Source organism: Streptopelia decaocto (genome assembly GCF_964273445.1).
Source record: "Streptopelia decaocto genome assembly, chromosome: 3".
NCBI lineage: Eukaryota > Metazoa > Chordata > Aves > Columbiformes > Columbidae > Streptopelia > Streptopelia decaocto.
This window is the reverse complement of record NC_138656.1, coordinates 21,812,695-21,836,215: the sequence shown is the minus strand read 5'-3', so window position 1 is coordinate 21,836,215 and position 23,521 is coordinate 21,812,695. Positions and strand designations below refer to the sequence as shown.

At 44.1% G+C, this 23,521-nt stretch overlaps 1 protein-coding gene across 1 annotated transcript in view; it reads left to right on the top strand.

Moving 5' to 3' along the window:
* The first annotated feature begins 2,693 nt into the window (after nt 1-2,693).
* TGFB2 (transforming growth factor beta 2) overlaps nt 2,694-23,521 on the top strand; it is a 65,986-nt gene continuing 45,158 nt past the window's right edge. The window contains exon 1 of the mRNA XM_082047415.1: nt 2,694-4,074. Coding sequence (XP_081903541.1) covers nt 3,732-4,074 — 343 coding nt within the window. The 5' untranslated portion in view covers nt 2,694-3,731. The remainder of the gene's footprint in view (nt 4,075-23,521) is intronic.

The following is a 23,521-nucleotide window of genomic DNA, read 5'->3' as shown; positions in this document are numbered from 1 at the left end:
TGCTGTGCCTGGGAACTTCTGTGTGGCACAAACATCACCATGCTGATAGCAGAAAGTTTTAGGGAATCGAGCTTTGTTGCAGTTGTGAGGCAAAATGGAGACCTGCACCTGGGAAAGCCTGACACTGTGTCACACTAAAAGGATCTGAGAAGAAGCAAATGGGTCATCTCGAATGAGAACAAAACCAAGATTTTTTTTTTTTTTTTTTTTTTTTTTTATCTTAGACTTTCTGAAAGACTCTGAGGAAACACTGCCAGATCAGAAGGAATCTCAGCAACTTTCAAAATCTAGTCGGACTGGTTTGCTGTCAGCCTGGCTGGATCTCTGGCAGCTTAGAGGGAGAGCTCCTTTGGAGCTTGGAGCTCCAGCACTTGTTGCTGCATGGGCAGCCTGGCCAGGCACTGGGCACATGAGGGGTTGAGAGGCTCCAGGAGGGCATCTCTAAGGCTCCAGGATTTGTGAAAGATGCTGCAAAGTTTGGGTTGTTTTGTTTTTTTTTGGTTTTTTCTTCCAAATTGGAACAAAAATAAGTTTGCAAAAATCAGAACACTTCATGATTTGTGAAGGTTGTCTCTTTGGAGGTCTCCTGAGAAATCGTGGGAAGTTTCCTGCAAAAGGATGGCATAGAACACTGTCCCCATGGCTGCTCTGAAGCCCCTGCGGCAAGTGATGGGCAGTGCACAGACAGCAGCCAAGTCATACAGGGCCACAGATGCTGTCTAAGGAATGTCTCCATGGTTTAGCTGTAGCTCTTGGAGGAAATAATTTAATAACCCTTTTCTTTAGAAGTGTTTGCGGTTGAGACACTTCGTGTAACAGAGCTGGTTCCTCAGCTTGTGAGTGGTGGAGCTGTGAGATGTAACAGCTCAAGGAACTGTCCCCTTGGTTTTGTACAGGTGTTTTGCAGAAGTGAAAACAGCTGAATCTACATGTTGAGTTTGCTTGTTTATTTGAGAAATTTTGGAAACATTGCCATTCCTGACACCACAGCTGTGTTTTTAAGGTCAGTAGGAGCAGCACATTGACATGTACAGCAGTAAAAGCGTGATGTTGTGGCAGAGACATTTAATCTGGCCTTGTAGGAATTCATAGATTTACGTGGAAAGCACCACGAACTCTTGCATCAGGAGGATGCGGTCTCAGTTGTGCCTGCAGCACTGCACATACCCATGCACTTTTAAAGAATGGAGCGTAAGTTTACTTTCAGAGCCTGTGTCCACATACCTATAAATAATATATTTCCTTAGCTCCTCCACCTCTCAGAGAATCTCACATTTGCTGGTATTTTTTGGGCTGCCCTTCTCATGCTTCAGAAAACATTCAAACATTTTGCAGAAAGAATATGGTTCCTGAGATGTGGTCAGCTGGAGAAAGTCTTTGGTGGTGTTTGGCTGGTTTGTGTCTTATGTGAATTTCATGGCACTTTCAGTGAGATCCCAGTCATCCTCTCTCACTTCTATTGTGTGTGCTTACCTGTAATACCACGGGCAATGGCCCAGCTGTGCTTCTCAATGCCTCGAGTACCTCAGCGACATCTTTCTTCATCTCTAGAAACAAAGCAGGTTCTTCAGAAGCAGCCTTGTCCCACCCAGGAGGGTGTGATTAGAAACCCTTGGCAAGTAAAATGTGTGATGACTTAATTCAGAAGGGAATACAGGGCTAAAATGGGTGAGGGTACAGAAAAAGACTGCTTGATCACTGTCTAAAGTTAATGTTGATGTACAGCGTTGATAAACAGAATGTGAAAGACAAGTCTTATGGCATAAAGTTGAGGGATGCCTAGTCATTTCCCTAGGGCAGCTGTCCTCCTGAGGTCAAAGCATGACACATTCCCCACACACAGGCACTGGAGCAGGCATGGATGGAGCCTGTGATGTTTATTGTGGCCCAAAGAGGCAGTGGAAAAACTGAATTACAGGCGCAGCCTAAGAATTTGGGGCTTGAGAGTTTCTGTCAAGTGCAGATGGGGATGTATTTGCACACTTCTGACAGGAGAGGAGATCCCGGAGAAGGCGCAAATCCTCCTCAGCGCTCATCCTCTCCCTCCTCGGCAGTTCGCACCAAGTGTCCTCTCGGCGGGGAGCGGTGAGAATTGCCCAAAACCCACTTGGAAGTGAAACCCCGGAGCCAGGCGAAGGGCAGCGCAGAGCCTGACCGCCTCCTGCTGCCGGTACCGCGGGCAGATCCCCACCCGCTGCCCCTGCAGCCTTTAGCAGAAACGCATCCCAGCGGGTTCCTAGAGGTGCCTAATTCTTCCTCTAAAGCAAGGGCGGTATTTGTCCCAATTATTTAATAATAGGTGCAAGCAATGTTAAAACCTTCCTCTTTTTAGAACAACAGAAAAAAAAAAAATAAAAAGCCTTGTACGAGTTGCTTTTCTTTCTGGGCTCCGGGCTGCCTCCCCTCCCCGTCCCCGGGGCGAGGCACCTCGGCAGGCGGCGGCCAGGCAGCCGCAAGTCCCTCGCCGTTGCGCGGCGCGGAATAAATAGGCGGGCGGCGGCGCGGCCGGCGGAGCCCTCCGCTCCCCGCAGCCCCTCCACGTCACTCCGCGGCGAGGCGAGCACGTGGGGCGGGGAGACCTTATAAATCTCCCTCTCCCTGCGCGGCCGTGATGTTATCTGCTGGCACTCGTCCCCTCCTCGCAGGGAGAGCCGCGGGACCGGGGGAGGCGGGTGGGGGGCGCCGGGCGGAGCGCTAGATCCGCCGGGAGCTGCGCGCTGCGCCGCGCCGCCGGGGCCAGCCCCAGCCCCAGCCCGCGGGGGAGGCCGGGGGGGAGAGCGGCGCTGCGCTGCGCTCCGCGCCAGCGCCGGGCGGCCTCTCCGCGCCTGCGATCCGCGGGAGGCTGTCGGGGCGGCGGCGGCGGCGCTGCCTCGCTGACTGCGGCGTGGGGTTGGCGTTTGGGAAGGAGGAGGAAGAGGAGGGAGCTGGAAAAAGCTCTGCAGCGCGCAGCGGCCCGGGCGGGGGTGGGTCGGTGCATGCGGCGCGGGGCGCACGCAGCAGCCTGCGGGACGCGGCCGGACGGAGGAGCAGCAGCACCGCCGCTCGCTGCCGCCGCGGGGGCAAGGCGCCGCCGCTCCGCCCGGCCGCGGGGGCCGGGACTCCGCGCAGCCGGGCGCACACGTGCGCGCCTCTGCCGGCGCCGCCGCGGGGGCTGAGCGGGGCTGAGCGCGGGGCGGTGCCGCTGGCTGCCGGGAGCCGCCGGGCGCCGCGGGCGCACGGCGGGGCTGAGCGCCGCGCCGGCAGCCTCTGCCCCGCCGGCTGCGGCAGCGCCCTTTAATACCCATCACTGCTTTTTCTTCCCCTCCTTTTTTTTTTTTTTTCCTCTTTTTCCTTTTTTTTTTTCGTTGATTTTTTTGTTTCCCAGCCGGCTCCGCCAGCGCGTTGAGAACAGTCTCCCTTCCATTTACTTGATTCGCAGGTTTGTTTATCTGTTTGGGGGTTTTTTCCTCCCGTTTTTTTTCCTGTCCTGCTTACTCCACCCCCGAATTTTATCTAGTCGTAGCAACTTAGTGCTTTTTTTTTTTTGAATAATAATTGGTATTTTTTTCACTGACGCCTCCCGTGCGTTTTTTGATTGCAAGCCGTCCTTGCAGTCCAGTTTTTAACTGCATTTTGTCTGCAGATCTTCCCTTTGTTTGCACACATCCCCTTTTATTTTTAAATTTTTGTCGCTGTTGTTCGCTGTTAAAGTCACTCTTTTTTGGGGGGGGCGCTGTATTTAAACACTTAAAATGCACTGCTATCTCCTGAGCGTGTTTCTCACCCTGGATCTGGCCACCGTGGCTCTCAGCCTGTCTACCTGCAGCACCCTCGACATGGATCAGTTTATGCGCAAGAGGATCGAGGCGATCCGGGGGCAGATCTTGAGCAAACTGAAGCTCACCAGCCCCCCGGACGAGTACCCCGAGCCCGAGGAGGTGCCCCCGGAGGTCATCTCCATCTACAACAGCACCAGGGACCTGCTGCAAGAGAAAGCCAACCACAGAGCTGCCACTTGCGAGAGGGAGAGGAGCGACGAGGAGTATTATGCCAAAGAAGTTTACAAAATAGACATGCAGCCTTTTTACCCGGAAAGTAAGTCCTCTGTGTTTGTGCATGTGTGTGTAACTTCAACCCCGCGGCTTGGCAGTGGCCGGCACCTTCAAATACCAGCCCCATGCATCATAATCTGCCACCTTTGCTTGGTTTACTCTTATCCGCAGCATCTCTTTGGTGGTGGCTTCTAAAGTTTCGTTTAGGTGGTGGGGGTACGAGTATGCCGGGGTGGGTGGGTTGGGGGGTCAGCTGTCCCCCCAGACTCACGGGGTTTCCATCCCCTTTGAAGTCACGCAGGAGTCCCTAAAAATGCCTCTCTTTCCATCACCGTATACCTGAGCAAAGCTCCCCCTGCCTGTGATCCCCCTCTCTCCCCAGCACTGGGTTCAGCTCCCCCGCAGACCCGTGTGCAGCCTCCAAAAAGAGCCAATATCTTTCCACTGCTGTTGTTTCCCTTGGAGTGTCTGGATTGGGCAGGTTTCCATCTCTCCATAACTGAAAAGGCGGTCTTTAGGAAAAGAAAAAAATAAAAAAAAGTCACCGTCTCCTGTGCTGTCTGCGCCCCTCTAGGACATCGTCCCGCAGCCCGCTACTCAGGTCGGTGCTCAGAGGGGGCAGAGGCACAGACGTCCTCCCTCCACTTCCCACTTTAACTAGCCTCCTGTTTCAGTTCATGAGCACTTTCATTTCAGGTATAGAAAAAGTTTTCCCTTCTGGGTAGCCTCGGTTCTTGGAACCTGTCTCAGCCCGTCTGCTTTTTGCTGTTTTTAACGACCTTCTGGTGATCCGTGCCACGTTTTGCACACAAAAAAAAAAAGGGTACAAATGCTCCGTGCTGACCAAATCCACTTAGAATGATTAATAATCATAACTACGTGCCTTTTTGTTTTGGTAGTGAAGTTTAAGTGTATAGAAAAAAAAAAGTAAAAGCACTGCACTCCCTTAAAAGAATCTACATCATCAGCATACCGAGGAAAGTGAAATACCAGAAGCAGAAAATAACTTAACCATTCACATATCCAATACCTAGTCACTACTCTTTTCATTTCGCTTGCTTTCCTCTGTCTTCCCTCCCCCGCCACTTGATGCCCTATATACTGGCTGCCTGTTTTTGAAAAGCACATACCTCTTGCTTAAATAGATAATGCAGCCATCTTGGTAACTGTATCCTAGAGTTTCTAATTGCATTTTCCCCTTATTTATTTTTAGTTTAGCAAGTTGTAGCTTTGGGGCTTGCTCCGTCTTGCATGTGATAGTCCTAGGATGCCAGCCAAGGCATCTGAACCCCACGCTTGGTGCAGCTGCCTCCCTTTCTCCCTTTATTCTTAAATGACAGCATCAGGTACAGGACATCCTGGCAGTCAGAGCCATTTTATTATTGTAATTATGGCACCATCCATAATAGCCATGATAAATACACTCCACCCTTGTTACCCTTGGGGAAGAAATACTTTTTTTTTTTTTTTTAAATGTGTATTTGGAGCCAAGTGGGTATGAGCAAAGAGTTTCAGTGTAATTCATAGCAGTAGTGAGAACACAGAAATCATGCCCGTTTTCCACGTTGGTATAATGTAGTATTTTGCTGGTGGTTTTGGTGGCAGTCAGCACTTTGTTTTGAGACCCGTCAGGTCATGCCCTGAGCAGAGGAGTGAGCACCTATAGGTGAAGGTTAGGAAGACCACTAGCAGTGCCTTGGCTTTTGTGGAGTTGACCCTGTAACAGAGAGTCCCTGAGAGCTGTAAGATTCATCCATCCTGAGCTCGCCTGTTATTTTCTCTTGCATGAGTAAACTGCAAAGAACTGAAAGTCCAAAATGCAGCTGTGTACTTTCCAGAAAATAAAAATATCTATGGGGTGTGACTTGGATGGTGTTGACAAAAGAGGATTTATTTTAAAAATCTTGTCAGAGGCTGGATTTGTACTGAAGTGTATCGATAGAGGCTTTGGAAGAGCAAAGGAGATTGCAGGTATCTACCAACAGAGTGCATCAGACGTTTGGGATCGGAGGGCCGGTTAGCAGCAGATCCAGTACTACTGTGCAAGGGCTGTCGCTAACATCAGAGTAAGTAGGTTAACTGTTTTTCCACTGCTCTCTAGTTATGCTGGATGGAGCGAACCTTTCCAAAAAAGACAGAAAGGAAGAAATCGCTCCACCATATTTTAAAAGAAGAAATTGAGAGAGCAGCTTTGGCGGCCGCGGGTACTTTCTCCTAGATGTCTCGGAGTGAATTTTTTTAACTCTACAGTTTCTGCTGGGTCGGAGAGAGGCAGGAGGGAGAAGGGGATCACTGTGAGCGCACTGGAGGTCAAAAGCTGCTGGAAGGAAGGCATGGGAAAGATCAGTGGTTCAGTTTTTACCACAAGTTGTTAGCGTTCAGTAACTGACTAGAACCCAAGTATTACAAATATGCTCTAATTATACTCATAGTCAGCAATATATCACTACAGATCGCTGATAGGTCTTTGTGGGGCATTTTGTAAAGTTCAGACTAAATATTTTTAGCAATGAGGAGATTTAAAAGGAAAACTATAAGAGATATTGTATATACCCTAAGGCATATTTTGTCTTAAATATTATCCTTGGCCAACTGTACTGTATAAATACAGTAAATATGAATAGAACTGGCAAGATGCCAATCTCCTGGGATGAATTTTAGTCAAGAAGGTATTTATGGGATATAAATAATACTGTGTCAACATTTAAAGAAGGGATCTGATTAGTTTTGAATTTATTCATATTAATCTTTTCACATGCTGTTAGTTTAAGGCTCAAAGTAAAGTTATGCTAAGGTTTACTGATGGTTTGCACTGAGGAAGTAAGGGGGCATCTGGCATCTGGCTTGACAGTCCACTTGAGGTTAAAGATACATCAACTCAGAATATACATGGAAATTCAGCGAGCTGGCGACTGCTGGACCAAAAAACAACAGACGTGAAAAGTGGTGGCGGAAAAACATACTACAAAGAGGTTTGGAAAAACCAGAAAGGTTTTGTCTGTGAATCATGCCTCCCTGTGTTGTTCTCGCAACAGCATGAGTCCTAAATCCAGTTGGCAGTCAGAAAGCAAGTTGTTTTATGGAGCGGTTTAAAGAGGGAGGTGGGATATGGAAGTTGAGCACAACCTGAGAGAGAGTTTTTGCAACTTCTTTGTCTTGGCAAAGTTACCTGAGCAGGTGCTTAATACCGATTTCTGTGAAAAATGGATCATGTTGAAAGTTTATTATTTATCAGTTCTTCATTGATTATCTGGGCCCTGATAATTAACCTAATTATTTATTTGAGGCTGAGTGCTAGTCACCATTGCAGTGATAATAAACAGAAGTTTAATGCTAGCACAATTATGGATTGCAAATTGCAATACTAATGCATACCTGGGATAGTAGGGGAAAAATGGCACCGTGCATATGCAGAGGCTGGGGGCCAGTTCTGTGGTCTTCATTCATGGCAATTTTTATTACAGTCAATGAGCCAGGCAGTTTTGCTGGCTTAAGACTTGTGCAGGTAAATTTTTGAGTTTTCTGCATACTTGGAAATAGGTCTGTAAGTACTCAGGAGCCTAAGAAGTCATGGTTACTCTGGGTTTGGTCCTGGTTTTGCATGGATTTTAAACTACTTTAGTGTGAAGGAGCTCCATGAGTTCCAGCCTGCACTGGGAGGTAGGATTAGTCTTCTCAGGAGCTCTCTACCATGAATATTGCTTTACATAGACTGTCATTCCGCTGCCTGTTCGCCTAATGAAAGACAACATTATAAACTGGCTGGGCACAATGACATGCTTCTACTTTATCAACAAGGACTCGATTTACCAGCAATTATACATATGTAGGCTCGTTCAGGGTACCAGAATTACTCACACAGGAGCAGCCATGCTCCGTGTCTGCCGGCACTGACTGCATCATTACCGCGATGTTAACAGCTACGGCTGTGCGGCTCGCGTGTGTTTGCATTTAGCAGAACACAGAACTTAATCTTTCAGGATTTCCTACGTTGTTAATGACACGGAAGCAGTCTCAGGAGGAATGCCTTATTTTAAAACCTTGTAGCTACGCTGGCCCTATAGTCATGCTCTGGAGCACCTATTTGCAGGAGGTGTTTGCCAGGCTTACTCTCTGGTTTTCAAAGAGGACCTGAAGCAATGTGAAGGCTTCCCTGAGGAGAGATGTGGGAGGAACAGGTCCTTGCTCCTTGTTCATGAATGGCACTTACTGCAGTCTTCCTAGGTGGTGATTAAAAAAAAAAACCCAAACCAACAGGATATTGCAAATGTCTTTGAAAAGGGCCAGGCTAATCTTCTGGACAGTAGTCTTCTACATACGAAGAAGGATAATAAAATAACATTCTCTGGTGCACTAACCAAGGGCAACTGAAATCAAAGAGCTCTCTTCTGTTCCCGCTCATGTGGAGTAGATGTGGGGTGCACCACGTGTGTTTCCTGCCCATCTTCTGAATCACCAGCGATGTGCTGTAAGCAGGACACCAGGCTGGGAGCGGGGAAGGTCCACAAGCCAGGCTGGCATGGTACGTGGTGCCTGCATTTCTTTCAGAGGATGAAGCGTACAGAATATCAAAAGACCCTTGACCTGCTTCTTTAATGCTACAATGTTGGAAGACCTGCAAGACAGAAACAAAGGGCTACATTCCCAAGTCCTTTCCATAACCCTCATTGAGTTTATAATCTCTGGTATTTGTTTTAATGAGGCGCTTTCACTCTAATTTGGTGGGTGAAAAGGTTAGATGTGCATCACTGACCCTGCCGCTCCCTGACTCCCCACCTCCCTGTTCACAGTGTGAATGTTTAACAGTCCTGGAGACCTATCCAGAAATGTGCCCTTGTCTTTTGCCCAGAGCTTATATCACTCTTGATGGCTCCACTCAGTTGCAGGACTGGGTGTAAGTAGGTGGTTGTGTGAAGACAACAGAGCATCTTCATTAGCTGCTGGTTTTAGCCTAACTCATCCTTGGTGCACTACAAGAGAACAGTAGTGCTCATCAGGATGGCTCTGTTAGCTTGGAGTTACTGTTCCAGTGTTTTGCTGCCAGTTTGAGATTTGTTCCTGTGTCAGAGCTAAGCAAAAGGATGAATGGGGACTCCTGAGTATTGTCATCAGTGAGATTCTTCAGCACGGTGCTGAGACATGCACGGTGCTTCACACACATGAATGGACTCATTAACATTAAGGCTCTGTGTATGCCTAATTAGCTTTCTGAATTGGGGCCCAGTTTATGGCACATTTGCAGGGGTGAACAAAGCCAGACAGTTGAAATCCCTCATGCTGGGATGAAATCTGCCATTTGGGCATCGGAGCCCAGCGAGTAGGAAACGCTTTACAGGATTGTTTAGAAGGAAAGAAGAGAATCTTCAGTACTCCTGTGATCCCAAAGAAGGCTGGCCCTGTTGGGTAGCTGGTTTTTTTTTGCCTTTGCAGTGTCCCTGCTAGACTGCTTCTGTATTACAGATAAAGAGAGGAACCCTGGGCTCTGGTGACAAAACAAGTCATGAGTGAAGACACACAAACATTTCCATTCCTGTTGTGAAACCACATGCTGCACATTTTCAAGCAGGCAGTTTCTAGCTTGGGGATGATACGCTCCCCAGGTATTAGTTAATATAATACTGTGTTACAGTTGTTTCTGCTGATTTGTTTAAACTAAAAAGTTTGGTTTGGTTATTTGTTTAGGGAAAGTTTGCATCCTGCCATCAATTAGGGGCCATTGTTTGTTTCCCTTTCAATCTGTGATGTGGACTAGTAGGTGCCGAGCTCCTGCATTACTGTCAGTTGGCTTCCTCCAGCGGTCTATCTGAAGCAGCTGTGTTTCATATTAAAACAGATCCCCCACACTTGTCCTCAGTGTCCTTGATGCTAAGTGATGGCAGTTGGGCACACAGCTGTACAAGACATGCAGCTGCAGGGTGTAAAGGAAAAACTCAAAGATTTGTCTGTGACAAGAGAATGAGGAGAAGGAAAAAAAACCTTAGCGCAGAGGGTTGCGTTTTATCTCCTTCCAGTGTGACCAGTTGTTTCTGAATTTATGAATGACTCATGAGCCTGTTTAGTACTGTGGTGCTCTTAGCTTGAATGGCACAGTGTAGGCCCTGGAGAAATAAAGTGCTAGACCTGGCTTCATTAGACCTGTCTGGTGAGCAGGTTCTTACATGCTTTTGCTGCTCTGCAAGTTGGTCCAGAGTAGAGAAGTTGCCTCTTTGGGTAGTGTAGCATTCTCTAAACCAGCCAGGTTTTCCAGTGGGAACCTCACGGCAGTTCATGCATGCTGATGGGAAAGCTCCTGGCTCCTTGTGGAGGAGGTCAGGTGGGATGAGTGTGGAAAGGATCTTTAGAACATCTCTCCCTTGTTCAGGTTTTAATTTAGACAGTGAGTGAGTGTTCCTTTTAATTTCGTGTGTGATGCTCGTTGATATATTCAAGATCTTAATTGCAGAGCTGAGCTTTTTCCCACTGAAACCCCCTTAGGGTGGGAGCCTCTTTTTGTTCTTACATAAAACCTAGCACAGTGGGATGCTCACTTCAGGCTATTATAAATAACTGTATAAAGCATAAATGATAAGCTGACCTCATAGCTAACCCAGCTTTGAGCTGGAGGTTGAACTAGATGTCCCTTCCAACATGGATTAACCTGTGACACTTGTAATACTACATTTAAATAGCAGAAAAACAATGCATTGTGTTTCAGCTTCTGTAAGGTGGTCTTGATTCAAGTATCACCCAGTTTCTAAAGATGTGTTGTTTTCTGTCAGTCCTGGATTTGTCCCTCTGTTTTAGCTTTCTTGCACCAAAATATTCCTGTTCTTCTCTCCCATTGCACTCATTTTTCTTTTACTTTTCTTGTGTGAATATTGCCTTTCAAATAAGCATGGTAGGTTGCATGAAAATCGGCTACTGTGCCACACTTTAGCAAAAGCTATGGCATTGTTTTAGGTGAACTGAGGGGGGAAAAAGAGAGATGTTGTGATACTGACCTTTCACTTTGCTTGCTTGGCTCCTTCCTACCATATCTAACCCACACTGTACTGACAAATACCGCATCTGTCTTGACAGGCAAGTTCACAAATAACCATTCATTCATAGCTTGGAGCTGCCGTAAGACCCTTAAAGGGTTGCTTAATCTGACAGTTGTGCATTTGAACAAACTTTGAAGAAAGGACTTTGCAGAATGACGATACGTTCAGTCTGGCTTTATGCAAACTAAGAGGGAGGTCTTGCGTGAAAGAGGATACTGTACTCTTAAGTATACATGTGTGTGTGTATGCGTGCACACATGAACTTGCATATATTTAAGAGCATTAAAAATCTATTGTTGCCAAAGCCCAAGCTGGCATGTTCTGGGGAAGATAATTTCATTTTTAGCTTCTGGATTCATTTCAGTGATGGTAATTTCAACACTTCCTGGGGAGAGTCTGTCAGTGGTTATGTGCATCAAATGCAGCAGTAAATCTGTCGTTCTTTCCATTTCAGTTTTTCAGGCTTACAACTTCGTTATTTTTCCCTGTTTGGCTGATGTTAGTATCCAATGTTTTCCCTGGCTTTGTCTCTTTTAAACCCCTGCCTTGAATTTTAAAAGGCGAGCTAAGCTTGCTAAGTTCCTTCTCTTAACTTGTTTTTGTTTACGTATTCATTTGCAATTCAGCAGCTAGCTTAGCTGAAATAGTGATCGTGACTTATCTTTACCATAGTGATGATTGAAAGATAGAAATCAGAACATGTTGGTTTTCATTCCTTGGGGTGGAAAAAAAACCCAACCCACAAAAAACCCCAACCCTGTGGGTGGACTTTGTACTCAGGAGGCTGAAAAATTCACAGATGTGAGCAGCACTGACTCTTTTGAAGTGGTCCGAGAGTACCTAGCAATCACATACTTGATGAAGGCTTCTGCACAATAATACTTAATAATCCTGAGCCCACAGTTGTGTTTACAGATGATCTGCAATACCCCAAATTGAACAGAGAATAGTCCTTGCTTATTAGAGTGGGTATTGTCCAATATGATGTAAAAATTGATTTTTTTTGAGTTTCGGGCAAACAGTGGTGAAGATCTTCTCTAGGACTGCCAAGGCGTACACTAGGAAGAACACCTGCAAAACTTGCCATCTTCCAAGTAACATGTAAAAACCATGCAGCAAATTTACCCTCTTCAGATGGAGCAGTGGGTTGAAATAATGGCAGAAGCGTATAATGGCAGAAGTGGCCGGCAGGCAGAGCGTGGTGGGGCTCCAGCACTCACCAGGGCCTGTGGCAGCCTGCTGCTCCTTGTCCCAGCTCTGCTTGGTCCAAGGGGTGGCCCACGTAGGCAAAGCTGGGAGATTTCTGTGCTCTCCTGTGAATGTGATGGTGGAGGGGCAGCTCTTCCCTTTGCATCGCAGTTCCCGGCCTTCATGCTTCAAGGGTTTGATGCAGGAATCATTCCAGCTGACTCAATAATACCAAAACTGAGCACTTAATGGATAGCTAGTAAGCAAAATTTATGAGTACCAGGGATCAGGTCCACTGACACGTGTTGTACTGACAGTTCATTTGTTTCATCCAAATGCCTACAGGGGGTGTAGGGAATGTTTGCCCTCAGGGAAAGATAAGTGATATATTGTATTCTTCAACATGATAGGAGATTTTAAACTGTCTGGAGATGTGTTGGATCCATGCAGATCCTTGGTGTTCTCAGTCTCGCCCAATCTCTGAGAGATCCAGCCCAGTTTTCTTGGCTGTTGTAGTTGGCTCTGGGCCCCCCTGGCAGCACGAGGGCTGTATATATCTTGTGCCAATCGCTGCTCTATACTCAATTTTTTCCTGATGTACACTTTGGAAGTGAAGTAGCCACATTTCAACATTGAGGTACACTGAAAGATGTCTGTATGTATTATCTGTTGTGCTTGTTGCCTTTTTACCTAGCGTATAACGGCAGGCTATTGCAGCAGACATACATACATCTTTAGGTTTGTGAGTGGGGAACAAGTTCCAGCTTTCATGAAAATAAATCTGCTGTTCTGATCTGGTGGTGTGATAGGAACCGAGAGGCTCCCTGCCAGGATATACAGTTTGGAAAGCAGGGAAGCTGAGCGAGCAGCTTTGTCTCTGTTAGGATGGATTCAAACAGATTGTTGGGTGTCTGAGCTTTCTCTCCCTCTTTGGATCTGGATTCCCCCATCCCAGCTTGCATTTCTCCCCGATGCCAGGAGCTGTGTACTTGGAAATTTCACATTCCCCTTGCTCATCAGGGAGGAAAAGAGCCCCAAAAGGATCTAGAAAAAGAGATCTTTATAAAGGTGGCCAGGGACTGAGTTACAACAATATCATGTGTCTGAAGGAACTTACCTCCTTCCAAGTTAGAGTCCTATTATTTACCCACTTTATTGGGAGACTTAATTTTCTCTGGCTGGAAGTGTATTTGTTGAGGTAGAGTCTGGAAAGGAATCTGCCTCATGCACACTTGTCACAAGGCCAGCTATACATGTGATACAGCCAAACCTTTCAATTTTTCTGCTTTTTTGAGAGTATGTTCCCCAGATCAAGGGCCTGGTCCAAAGCCTGCTGAAAACACTGGAAGTCTTTCCATTGACTGCAAAAGTCTTTGGATCAGGTATTAAGTGCCATTCCTTTGTTTCAGGGAATGGCCACATCTTCAAGATACATTGGCATGTTTTACTGTAATATGGTGCTTTCCCTTTTATTGAGTTGCCACTGGAGATGTTCTTCTGCATTAAGGCTTTGGAAAAAAAAAAAAAAAACAACCCACAAAAACTTTTAAAAATAAACACCTCAGTAGCTTATTGATAGAAGCATTTGATGGCAGATGTTGTCTGGGAACAGCATATGGCAGCAATATGGTAGGAATTGCAGCATGCAGAGAAGGAGGCATGAGTTCATGTCCTGTACTTCCTAGGTATTCCACACCTCCCTCTGTCTAAAATAAATGACCATCTGACTGCAAAGGCCTTGGCAAATAAACATGTCATAATATATCTCTATCATCCTCCCTCCAGCAAGTTTTTTTCATGAAGCTCATCACTCCACATAAACCCATGCAAAATCAAACCTCAGTGCCCAGAGCGAGGAATAATCTACAGACTGTGAGTAAGAATGTGGCAAATTGCTGTGCAGTGGACTGTAAAGATGTGTCAGGGCTAAGCCAACAAGGTGTTTTTATGTTATCAATAAAGTCTTAAAAGTCAGTTCTGAATAGAGCCGGATCCAGGAGAACAAATTCTGCAAGTCAATTTGCTGCATGATGCGTGCTGAGTTTACAAGCTGGAAAGCCAAGTTGTTTGGGAACAGGAGCTGTGCTCATAGCATGAAGGTGCATGTGGTTTTACCTAAAGCCTCTGTGACTTGATAAGTCTCAAAGTGGCTCATGAAATAACAAGTGAACATTTGAGGTACATTTTCTGTGTGGGTGAAAAGTTGGAGCAATTTAATTTGAGTCAGTAAAGCTACTCCAGATTCTTCCTTGTGGTGTTGAAAATGCAGTCTGTGCAGTGACTGTTTAGGCAAGCAGAACCATCACTGTAGCCAGGGTTTTAAGAAGCACCTAAAGGAGTTAGAAATTTCACTCCTGGTGGTTCCTTTCTAGCCTTTGAGAATCCCAGCCTTTTTTTTCGAAGGAAGCCTGAGTCAAGTAATTCTGCTTTGCTGATTAGAAAGGTCCTGCATGCTGTTCATGTTGGTACTACTGCTACTAGTGTATACTTTTCAAAGCCTGAGAGGACTCAACATCCAACACAGGTTTTGTTTTGTTTTGTTTGTTTGTGTTTTGTTTTGGTTTTTAAGAAAATAAAAAAGCTTGGTTTATATTTTATCTATGTGGTACTTCCTGTGTCTTGTTGGGATGAGATGTGATCTTAAGCCATTTGATATGGGGTATGAAACCAAAGGTCTTGGTTCTTGTTTAATCTAAGGCAACATTACGATGTTATGGAGTATAACGTGCCTTAAGGTAATGACAGCCAGACCTGCAAGCAGGTTTCTGTTTGAACATGAATGTTGCCTTACAGCTGAAGGAGATACTCATCTCAGCAGGGATCAGATGTTCTTCTCAGGGTACAATGTTCCAGGTTTGTTCCCACTCATAGCTAACAACTACTGTACTTTAGAAAGGACTAGACTGAAGTTGGTGTAGAAGGCTTTGAGTTACAGTAGAATGGACCACTTACAGACTAAAAAAGCTGGAAGCCACCATGATGGTCTTTTGGTCTCCCTACCCCCATTTTTCAGGCCACTAAGTTTTGCTAGAGTAGTTCCTTTTTGAAAGACAGTTCACACCACACTTGGTAAATTATACTGGTAATTAATTACATTCACTAGAATCCAACATCTTTGTGTTTTAAGTTGTTTAGCTTCAAGTTCTAGCGTTTGAATCTGGTTTAAACCTTCACTTGCTATTTTGAAGAGCCATTATCGAATTCATGGGCATTGTTTGGGCGCCTCAGGAGAAGGAAGTTTTGCAAACAGGATCTGATCTGGCTGAGAGCAACCTGGTGTGGCTGCTGGAAGACCTGGCAGTGGGGCAGCCAGGAGCTCAGAATGGGCCATTCTACCCAACTTTGAGCATGTTTCAGATCCATAGACTGTGACTGAACAACTGGTCTACTTCCTAGCCTTTTCAGTTATTCTCGCACTTTCCCTCTGAAACTCCTGCTTTATTCATATACTGTTGACATCGTGGACAACAGTATTGGACACAGTATTTCAACAGTGGCTGTGCCTTTATCAAGTACATGCATGTTTCAGGCACTGCTTAATTCAATATTACACAGTTTATGCAGCTAATTCTGGCAGTAACTTTTCCAGGAGCTCTACAAGAAGTAAACATTCATATTTGGGTAATTATCCACTTGGGCTTCCCCTTCCCAAGTCCTTTTCAGAGGTGCTGACTCTCAGGATGGAGTCCCATACTCTATAAGTATGGGCTAGTTTTTCTGTCCTAGAGTTGCATTTTCATATTGATTCTATTGACTTTTACGTCTTGATTATTCAAGATTCAAGTGACTGTATCCATGATGCATCTTCTTATTTGTCAGCTCCATATAATTATTTCATGTGCAGTTGTTTAATAATGGTTTAGTTTCCTTCCAGGTGATGGATAAAAATATTAGATGGTAGAATACAGTAAAAGGAGAATTATGGGATCTTGTTAGAAACTTGCCTTTCAGTAATGGTTTCCTGTCTACCTTTGTATTTTGAGTCTCATAAAAACACAAGACTTTGATTGCTTTATTGCTTAGCCATGTCGGTGTCCTGTTGTTCCTGTTTCCTAATTAAACTGTTATGTAGCACCAGCTTAAATGTCTTGCAGCTACCAAAGTACATTATACTAAACCAGTTCTCTTACAAACAGGACTACCGGTCTCACTCACTAAGATCCTGGACCAGTGGGGTCTGTTTTTCTTGGACTGATGCTCAAGAGTTCCTCTGGATTCCCTTAGTTCCTCTGAGTTGAGTCTCATTCCTGCACTTTGCATATTTTTTTTTCTGGGATCGATATAAGGCTGACTGTAGATGTGAGATAGCATGGCTTGCCCTGTTTAGGCATTGTATATTAGCAAATATGTGCTGCCTCAAATCCTTAAGATATTTTCCACTGTTTGGGATTTATTGAAGGGCAATTTTAATAATTTAGATAGTTCCTTGGACAGCTCTTTAAAAAGTCTTTATACAAGTTATCTAGTCTTGCTTGTTTTACAGTGGCTGATGGCAGTAGTTATTGTTTTAAGACCTTCTGAGTTGCTGCTGGAATAAAAAAGCCCAGCCATCTTTTAATCTTGTAATTGCCTGTCTTTTTTATCTACAGAAGTATATTTCACATTTTATATTATTATTTCAACAGTTTTTGACTTCTAATGGATTAATATAATTCTTAAGCTTACTTAGTGCTTAAGTAAACCTTATCTTTAAGTTTCTTGGCCATGAAGCTGGTATCTCTATTTGATTTTTCTCATCTGTTACTTACAGTTCTTATTTTCTGATGTGTAGTAGGTCTCAACAGCTATTACTTTTACCTTTGTGTGTAATATATAGTTGCGTTTTGTAATTTTATCTTCTTAGGGTTGCATTTTGTTTCTGTAACAGATAGTTTTCCGACTTGAGTGGTCTTACTTATTGATTGTGGAACTTTCTCATTTCTACCTGTCCAGCAAGCTGAGCGTATGTCCATTATCTTTTCCAGTGTTCTCTGTAAACGCTTCCGTCCAACTGATTCAGCTCATCATTGTATTCATGTTTATATGACTGACTCCTTCATAATACTAAACCTGAATGTGTGCAGTTCTTTAGGATTTCTTGATTTTGTGCAGAACAAGAGGTGATCACTTCTACCTAAGCTGTGAACCTTTCCTGGCACATGTGGGTAACCAAAGCACCTCAGTTCCATGTTTAAAGTAAACTGGTATCTACATCTGCCTCTTTGAAGCTGCTTAATTATTGAAGTGCCAGGGGCCTAAAATAAGGAGTCTCTAGAAACCAGCTCTTCAGAGAGTTACCGTATGTCAACAGGATCCAGATATAAAGATGTGACCTGATGGAGCTGGTTGCCCTCATGCTGGTGAGAGTTGTGCCAGCTGCAGCTCCTAAGTGCAGAGAAGGAAGTAGGTGGTGTTTGATTATCTAGTGCTCGTACAGTTGACAGCTCTTCACTCAGAGAAGCAAGGGGCCAGACACTCCAGCTGTGAGGTTAGTTCTGTTGCTAGAAACCATTATTTTGAAAGGCAAATAATGTTTTGGGGTTTCTTTTCCATGTTCAATAGCGCAAGAGATGGAAGACCTCCAAGTCACTGACTCACCTGGTGACTCCATGTTGCAAAGTGGTTAGTGGAGGTGTTCTTCCTACCCCAGCCAGAGGTCTGAGCCCTTAACCCATAAAGAAATTTCACTTATGTTAAAAATAGCGTACAGGGCACGATGGATCATAACTCATCCTAGTAATTAGGACTGAGTAAAAGGACTTTGGAATTAGGAATAGCTGTACATAAATTATGAGTTGATACTCTCATTGAGTCCATCCTCTTAACACTGAACTGGAGGTAACTCTGGCAAGTATCTTCAGGGAACAATCTGTTCTTGACAAGTTACTTTATAAGAGAGAGTGACTCAATATTCAATATAAATTTTATGATAGCCATGGTTTGATAGCCATGATTTGGGGGTATTTGTATATGAAGCTCTGCAGATGAGCTCCTCCAAGCTCTGTTGTACTGTACTGTTTCATCTGCAACTTGTAATCCTTCCATGTCCATCTCTATAGTAGTTTCTGGGCCCAGTGAGAAGCCACATTTCCTGTGGAATCCATGAAGCATTTTAGGGATCTTCAGAAGCGAGCTGCCTGGGAACTTCCTAGACCAGTTGAGGTGAAAGGTAGAAGACAGAGTTGAAAGCTGAGCATCTCCACATGGGCAGGCAGGTGTGCATTATCTGCATCCAGGCAGCTAGTGGCTCTGGCTTCTGCTGGCTGGAGAGTTTTCCCTAAGAGAGGTTTACAATCTCAGTGCTTTTCTGTTCCTGATTGACACTGGACCAGAGTGTAAATCATTTTAATTGTAATTACTGTTACGAAGCAGGAAAGACTGTACAATTTTAATGTGGTTAAAAACTTTCACTTCTCTCTGTCTCTAACATTCATCTATTACCCACTGTCTTTATCTTAATCATTTAAAGATGTGTCTCCTGTGCTTTGAGTGTTAATCTTCACCTCTGTGCAATGCAGAAGAATGTAGTTTTCTTTTGCCTTTCCTTCTCCGTTACACTCTTATTTCTTGTATAATTCCTTTTTCTTTTTTTTCCCCTCCCCAGAGTGAAAGGGTTGGACAATCCAACCTGCTTTTCTTGAAAATGACTTGCTTTCATTTCCTCCTCCAGCCAGGGAATAGTTTGGAAAGGCTTTTTCTCTGCACCCTTGGCGGAGCAGGAGAAGGCAGCCAGCCGCACCGCTTGCCAGGGGAACAGGAGCGCTTCCTGGCAGAGGTGGGGCGAGGAGAACAGAGCCTGGGCCGTGGGACTCGCTTTCATCTCCTTCACTCTCTGCGAGGCAGTCCTGAAATTTCCTGACCGCTTTTAAATCTTCCAGTTAGAATAGCTGAGCAGTGAGGCCCACTTATTAAAGGGAAAAAAAATAAAAGGACAGAGCAACTTGATCTTATAAATAGCAATACTTTAAAAATACTAATTTGTGCTGGGCAATCCAGTGCAAGTTTCTCTGTGTATGATTTTGAATACCCAGTAGGAGAGAAGGAGCGCTTCCACATGCCTGGCTACCATCACTATCCCCTTGTAGGAACCCCCTTTTGTATAGTCATCTGCATAGGATTCTTCTGTAAAGAATAAGAACTAGGTCATATTTAGGGTTAGATGCACGCTGTACTATTTATTCAGACTTCTGTATCTTTCATGTGCTGCACAAATGGCATTTGCTCCTTCAGAGTCATTCTGGTAAGAATTCGTGTTTCTGACTGGAAGTTGGAAAGCCTGTGAGGGCCTGGGATCCTTCTGCCTTAGAGACTTTGTTAACCTCAAGTAAATACCAAAATACCCATCTTACCTTTAGCATCATGAAGCAGCGGTATCATTTTTGGGTACTGACAGCTAAGCAGGTAGACATGAGCCCCATTACTTCAAGAGCATTGGCAGCTGTTCTGTGTTGTTTATAATTTTTCATCACTTTTGATAAGGAACTTTAAACTTTTATTGATGCCACCAAAGACAAAAATCTACATGAAAGCAGTCTTGTTCTTCTATGCCGGAAAAACTGAAAAAAGAGAAAGAAGTTCAGTCTGGATGAGTTTTGTTTTGTTTTTTTTTAACTTGCTTTGTGTTATTAAGAGGTGCTAAGTAAAACATCCATGGGTAGGAACAGTCCAGTTGGGCAGGCTGTAACTGCCCACGTTGAGTGAGTCAGGGCTCTCCACAGCTCCTGTAACAGAGATCCCTTTCTTTGCTCCCATTCTGGTCCCGCTAGTGCATCAGCCAACTTTCACCCCGTATTGCAGCTGCTGACAGAGAGGTTTTCTGATGTGTGGAGCCAAGGGCCAACCACAATTTGTCCATGTATTTACAGGGATCATTTCACTCCAGTAGAAGCGTGGCCAAATATTTCTTGATAGAAACATGCTGCATCCATCTAACAACACTATCCAATTGAGGCAAAGAGAAGAATGCCGTAATATTTGTATTACAGTAGTTGCTCAAGCCCCAGTGAGGGATCAGGACCCTGTTGCGTGAGGCGTGCTGTTGATCTCACAGTACTTTTCCCCAGCCCTACAGACCTTCCCATCTAAACTGACAAAGTCAGATAATGATGCTCCGTGGTGTAATCAGTTACACCACAAAAGGCACGTGTGCTGGAAACCAGAGGCTTTCATGTGAGCTTAAATATTTCTTCATGTGATAGTGTTCATCATCTCGTGGCTGTGCTAGTCCAGCACGCTTATCTGGGAGGGGATTGTATATGAGAAATGGAGAAACTCCATGTGTCATTCAGTGCTACTGGTGGTTTTTTTTGTTTTGATTTGTTTGTTGTTGTTTTTTTTTTTTTGCAGGGCCAGACATTAATCTTGGCCTTACAGCCTCAATAACTATTATTTCTCATCAGTAGCATGGTGAGTCTGAAAAGAGAAATTAGAGTCAAGAGGATATTTTCCCAGAAGATTAGAACAGTTATAATGGAGGTCAAACTTTTGGCTTCAGCTATTGGACTGTTTTGCTTTAAACTTGAAATGCAGATCAGCGAAATCAGCAAGTTCAAAGTTTAGGATGAAATAATGCCAAAGACTAAGGAAAAAAAAATCATAGTAATTTTACTAAAACTGCACCATCACTCTTCACACTGAATATAACTTTTTTGAGCAATTTAACAAGCAGTCCCAAGATAATGAATCACTACTGGAGGAAAGCACTGTACAACATTGCATCCTAGTTTGGGGAATTCAAGACCAGGAGATGGAGTATTAGTTATAATTATTTACTGTGTTGTTTTAAGTATGAACTTGATTATTAATACCGCAGAGAATTTACTGATTATACTTACGTTATTATACATTTCAAATATTCTGGTATGCATTCCTTTAGCACAAGGCTTGTCTCTAACTTAAGGAGCTGTTATGATTTATTAGCTAGTTGCAGGATAGTTGCAGCAGACCTCCAAGTGCATTACTGAGGAAATGGGATGCTTCAAAGAAACATTATGAAATTTTTAAGTGAATCGGTCAAATGTTGTAATTGATGGCACATACAAATCATTCTCTCAGGAAGAGTTTTAGAGGCCTGTCACTCACTCTGGCTGCAGTGAGAGCTTTCTGTGCGTGGCAGCTTCAGCTCCATGCTCCCAGCTGTTATTACTTTGGTACATACTGGGCAAGGATCTAGCTGGTTTGAGGACAGGTCTGGTCATGTTAGTAGGGTTCATGTATTGATCTGAGTCCTCTGGGACCTGATCTAATGACATACATTTCAGTATTACTTTGTATAAATATATCTGATGCATACAGGTATCAATAGATGTGGTCATAAAGCTTGTTTCGAATGCGAGCCTGTTTGCCAACAGCCAGTTATCACAGAAGAAACACGGAGCTGGAGGGACTTCAAGAGGTTGCTCTGTTGGTCCTGCATTAGAAGAGGGTGTAGACTGTAGCCACGATATTTCAGATAGGTGTTTGTGTAACCTTTTCTTAAAGATTTCTGGTCAGCAGTCCTATGCAACCTGTTCTAGTGCCTCATTATCCTTGATGTTTAAATGTTTTCATGGTATCTCACACAAACCATCCTTGCCACAGCTCAGAACTACTCGGTATTCATCCATCATGGACATGGAAAGTGGATCATTCTCCTGTTTTCTTTTGTGGCAGCTGCTTACATGTCTGAAGGCTGTTTTTATGTAACACCTTCAGTATTTTGGCTGAGCAACCCAAATTTACTTGTGAGTCTGGTTTTATAGCTCTATAGTAATCTCATTGCTCTGCAGCACCTAGTTGGGTAGATGCTTCTGTTTTGACTAAGAACCACTGTTAACTGCTTCCTCAGTGCTGTTTTCTGGTCTTGCAGCCTACCTACTGTGTTTTTTTTTGTCGAGACCATATCTCCCTCATTTGCTAATGGGCGTGTCGGTGTCCAAACTTACTGAAGTCAAGATAAATGTCATCTGTGGTTTCTTCTCTATTTGCAAAGCTTGTTATCCAGTCCTGAAGGCACTTCAGGTTGTTTGGACACGGATTGCTTCTGACAAGTCCATGTGAGCTGTTATTCAACTCCTTGTTTTCTTCCAGGTGCTAACAAATAGTTTGTTTGAATATTTTTCCACTCTTGTTCTGTCTTTAATTCCTCACTAGTTCTTATTTCCCTGTCTTTTTTTTTTTAAGTAGCGTAAGTTGTTCTATTCCGAAATTCTGGTACTATGTACTTGACACTGTATTTAAAGCTATCTTTTCTGATATGTAAGTGTAATTGCTATTAGAAGTGGTAAGGAAGAGTAACATAGATAAGGAGTAATGTATTAATTTCCAGCAGATCTTTTCAAAAGTTTAGGTACGTGTAGAAAAACATGCAGGTGTCCACACTCTTTGGCATCCAGTGCTGGGCATTAGACCTGCATTGCTTGTGGAAGAAAGGCAGAAGAATGGAGAAAGGGACTGAATGCATCTAGGCCTGGGTCTCTGCCTGTAATCGTAGTCTGTGTCTGGGCTTTTTACATTGTGCTGTGGCCCTTGTTCACCAGCTGGTCAAATAATTGGTTTGTACCTTGCTACATACTTGGAGAAGCGAGACAGACTTTTGGAATCCCTTCTGTGGATTATACTGCAAACTGAGTTACTGGCTGTGTGTGAAAGTCACTTCTCAAATTCAAACAGTGTCACAATCATACCTTTTTTTTTTTGTTTTAAAAATCAATCTGAGGGAAGATGAGTAGCATTCTGTAGTATCTTTTACTCACGGATATCCACAGATACATAGAGCAGGTTATCAAAGGAGAAGAACAGAACTCAGCTCTGAACTTTCCCATCTTGCATTACTGTTGTTCCTTTTTTTCAGATGGAAATAGGATTTGATGCCCTTTCAAAAAATGAAAGCTATGAAAAGAATGAAGGAATAACTTCTAAGCATTTTCTCTCAGACATCTATTTTGAAATAACCAAATGAATTAGGAAAGTAACTTTTTCATACTCTTTTCAAGAAATCAAAACAAAGCCGTATCATCTTTCAGGCTGAGTCTACAACATTGGCTAGGCTTGCTGTTCCAGAGCATACAATTGATATTTATGTGAAACATAATATGCTGGGTTCTTTGGGCTTTGTTTCTTTGAACATGGAGTACTCTAGTTTCATGCCAGCACAGTACCTGGCACAGGTCTCCAGGACAGTGCTGCTTCGTCTCCTCTGAGCATTAGTGATTTCTGAGCATCATTTTTTTCCAGTGGCCTATTTCTGATCCTGTGGATTACGTTACTTTGCATGTGAGCTCATCTTTTTTACCTTTCCTCTCTCCTCCCTTTTGCTTCAAT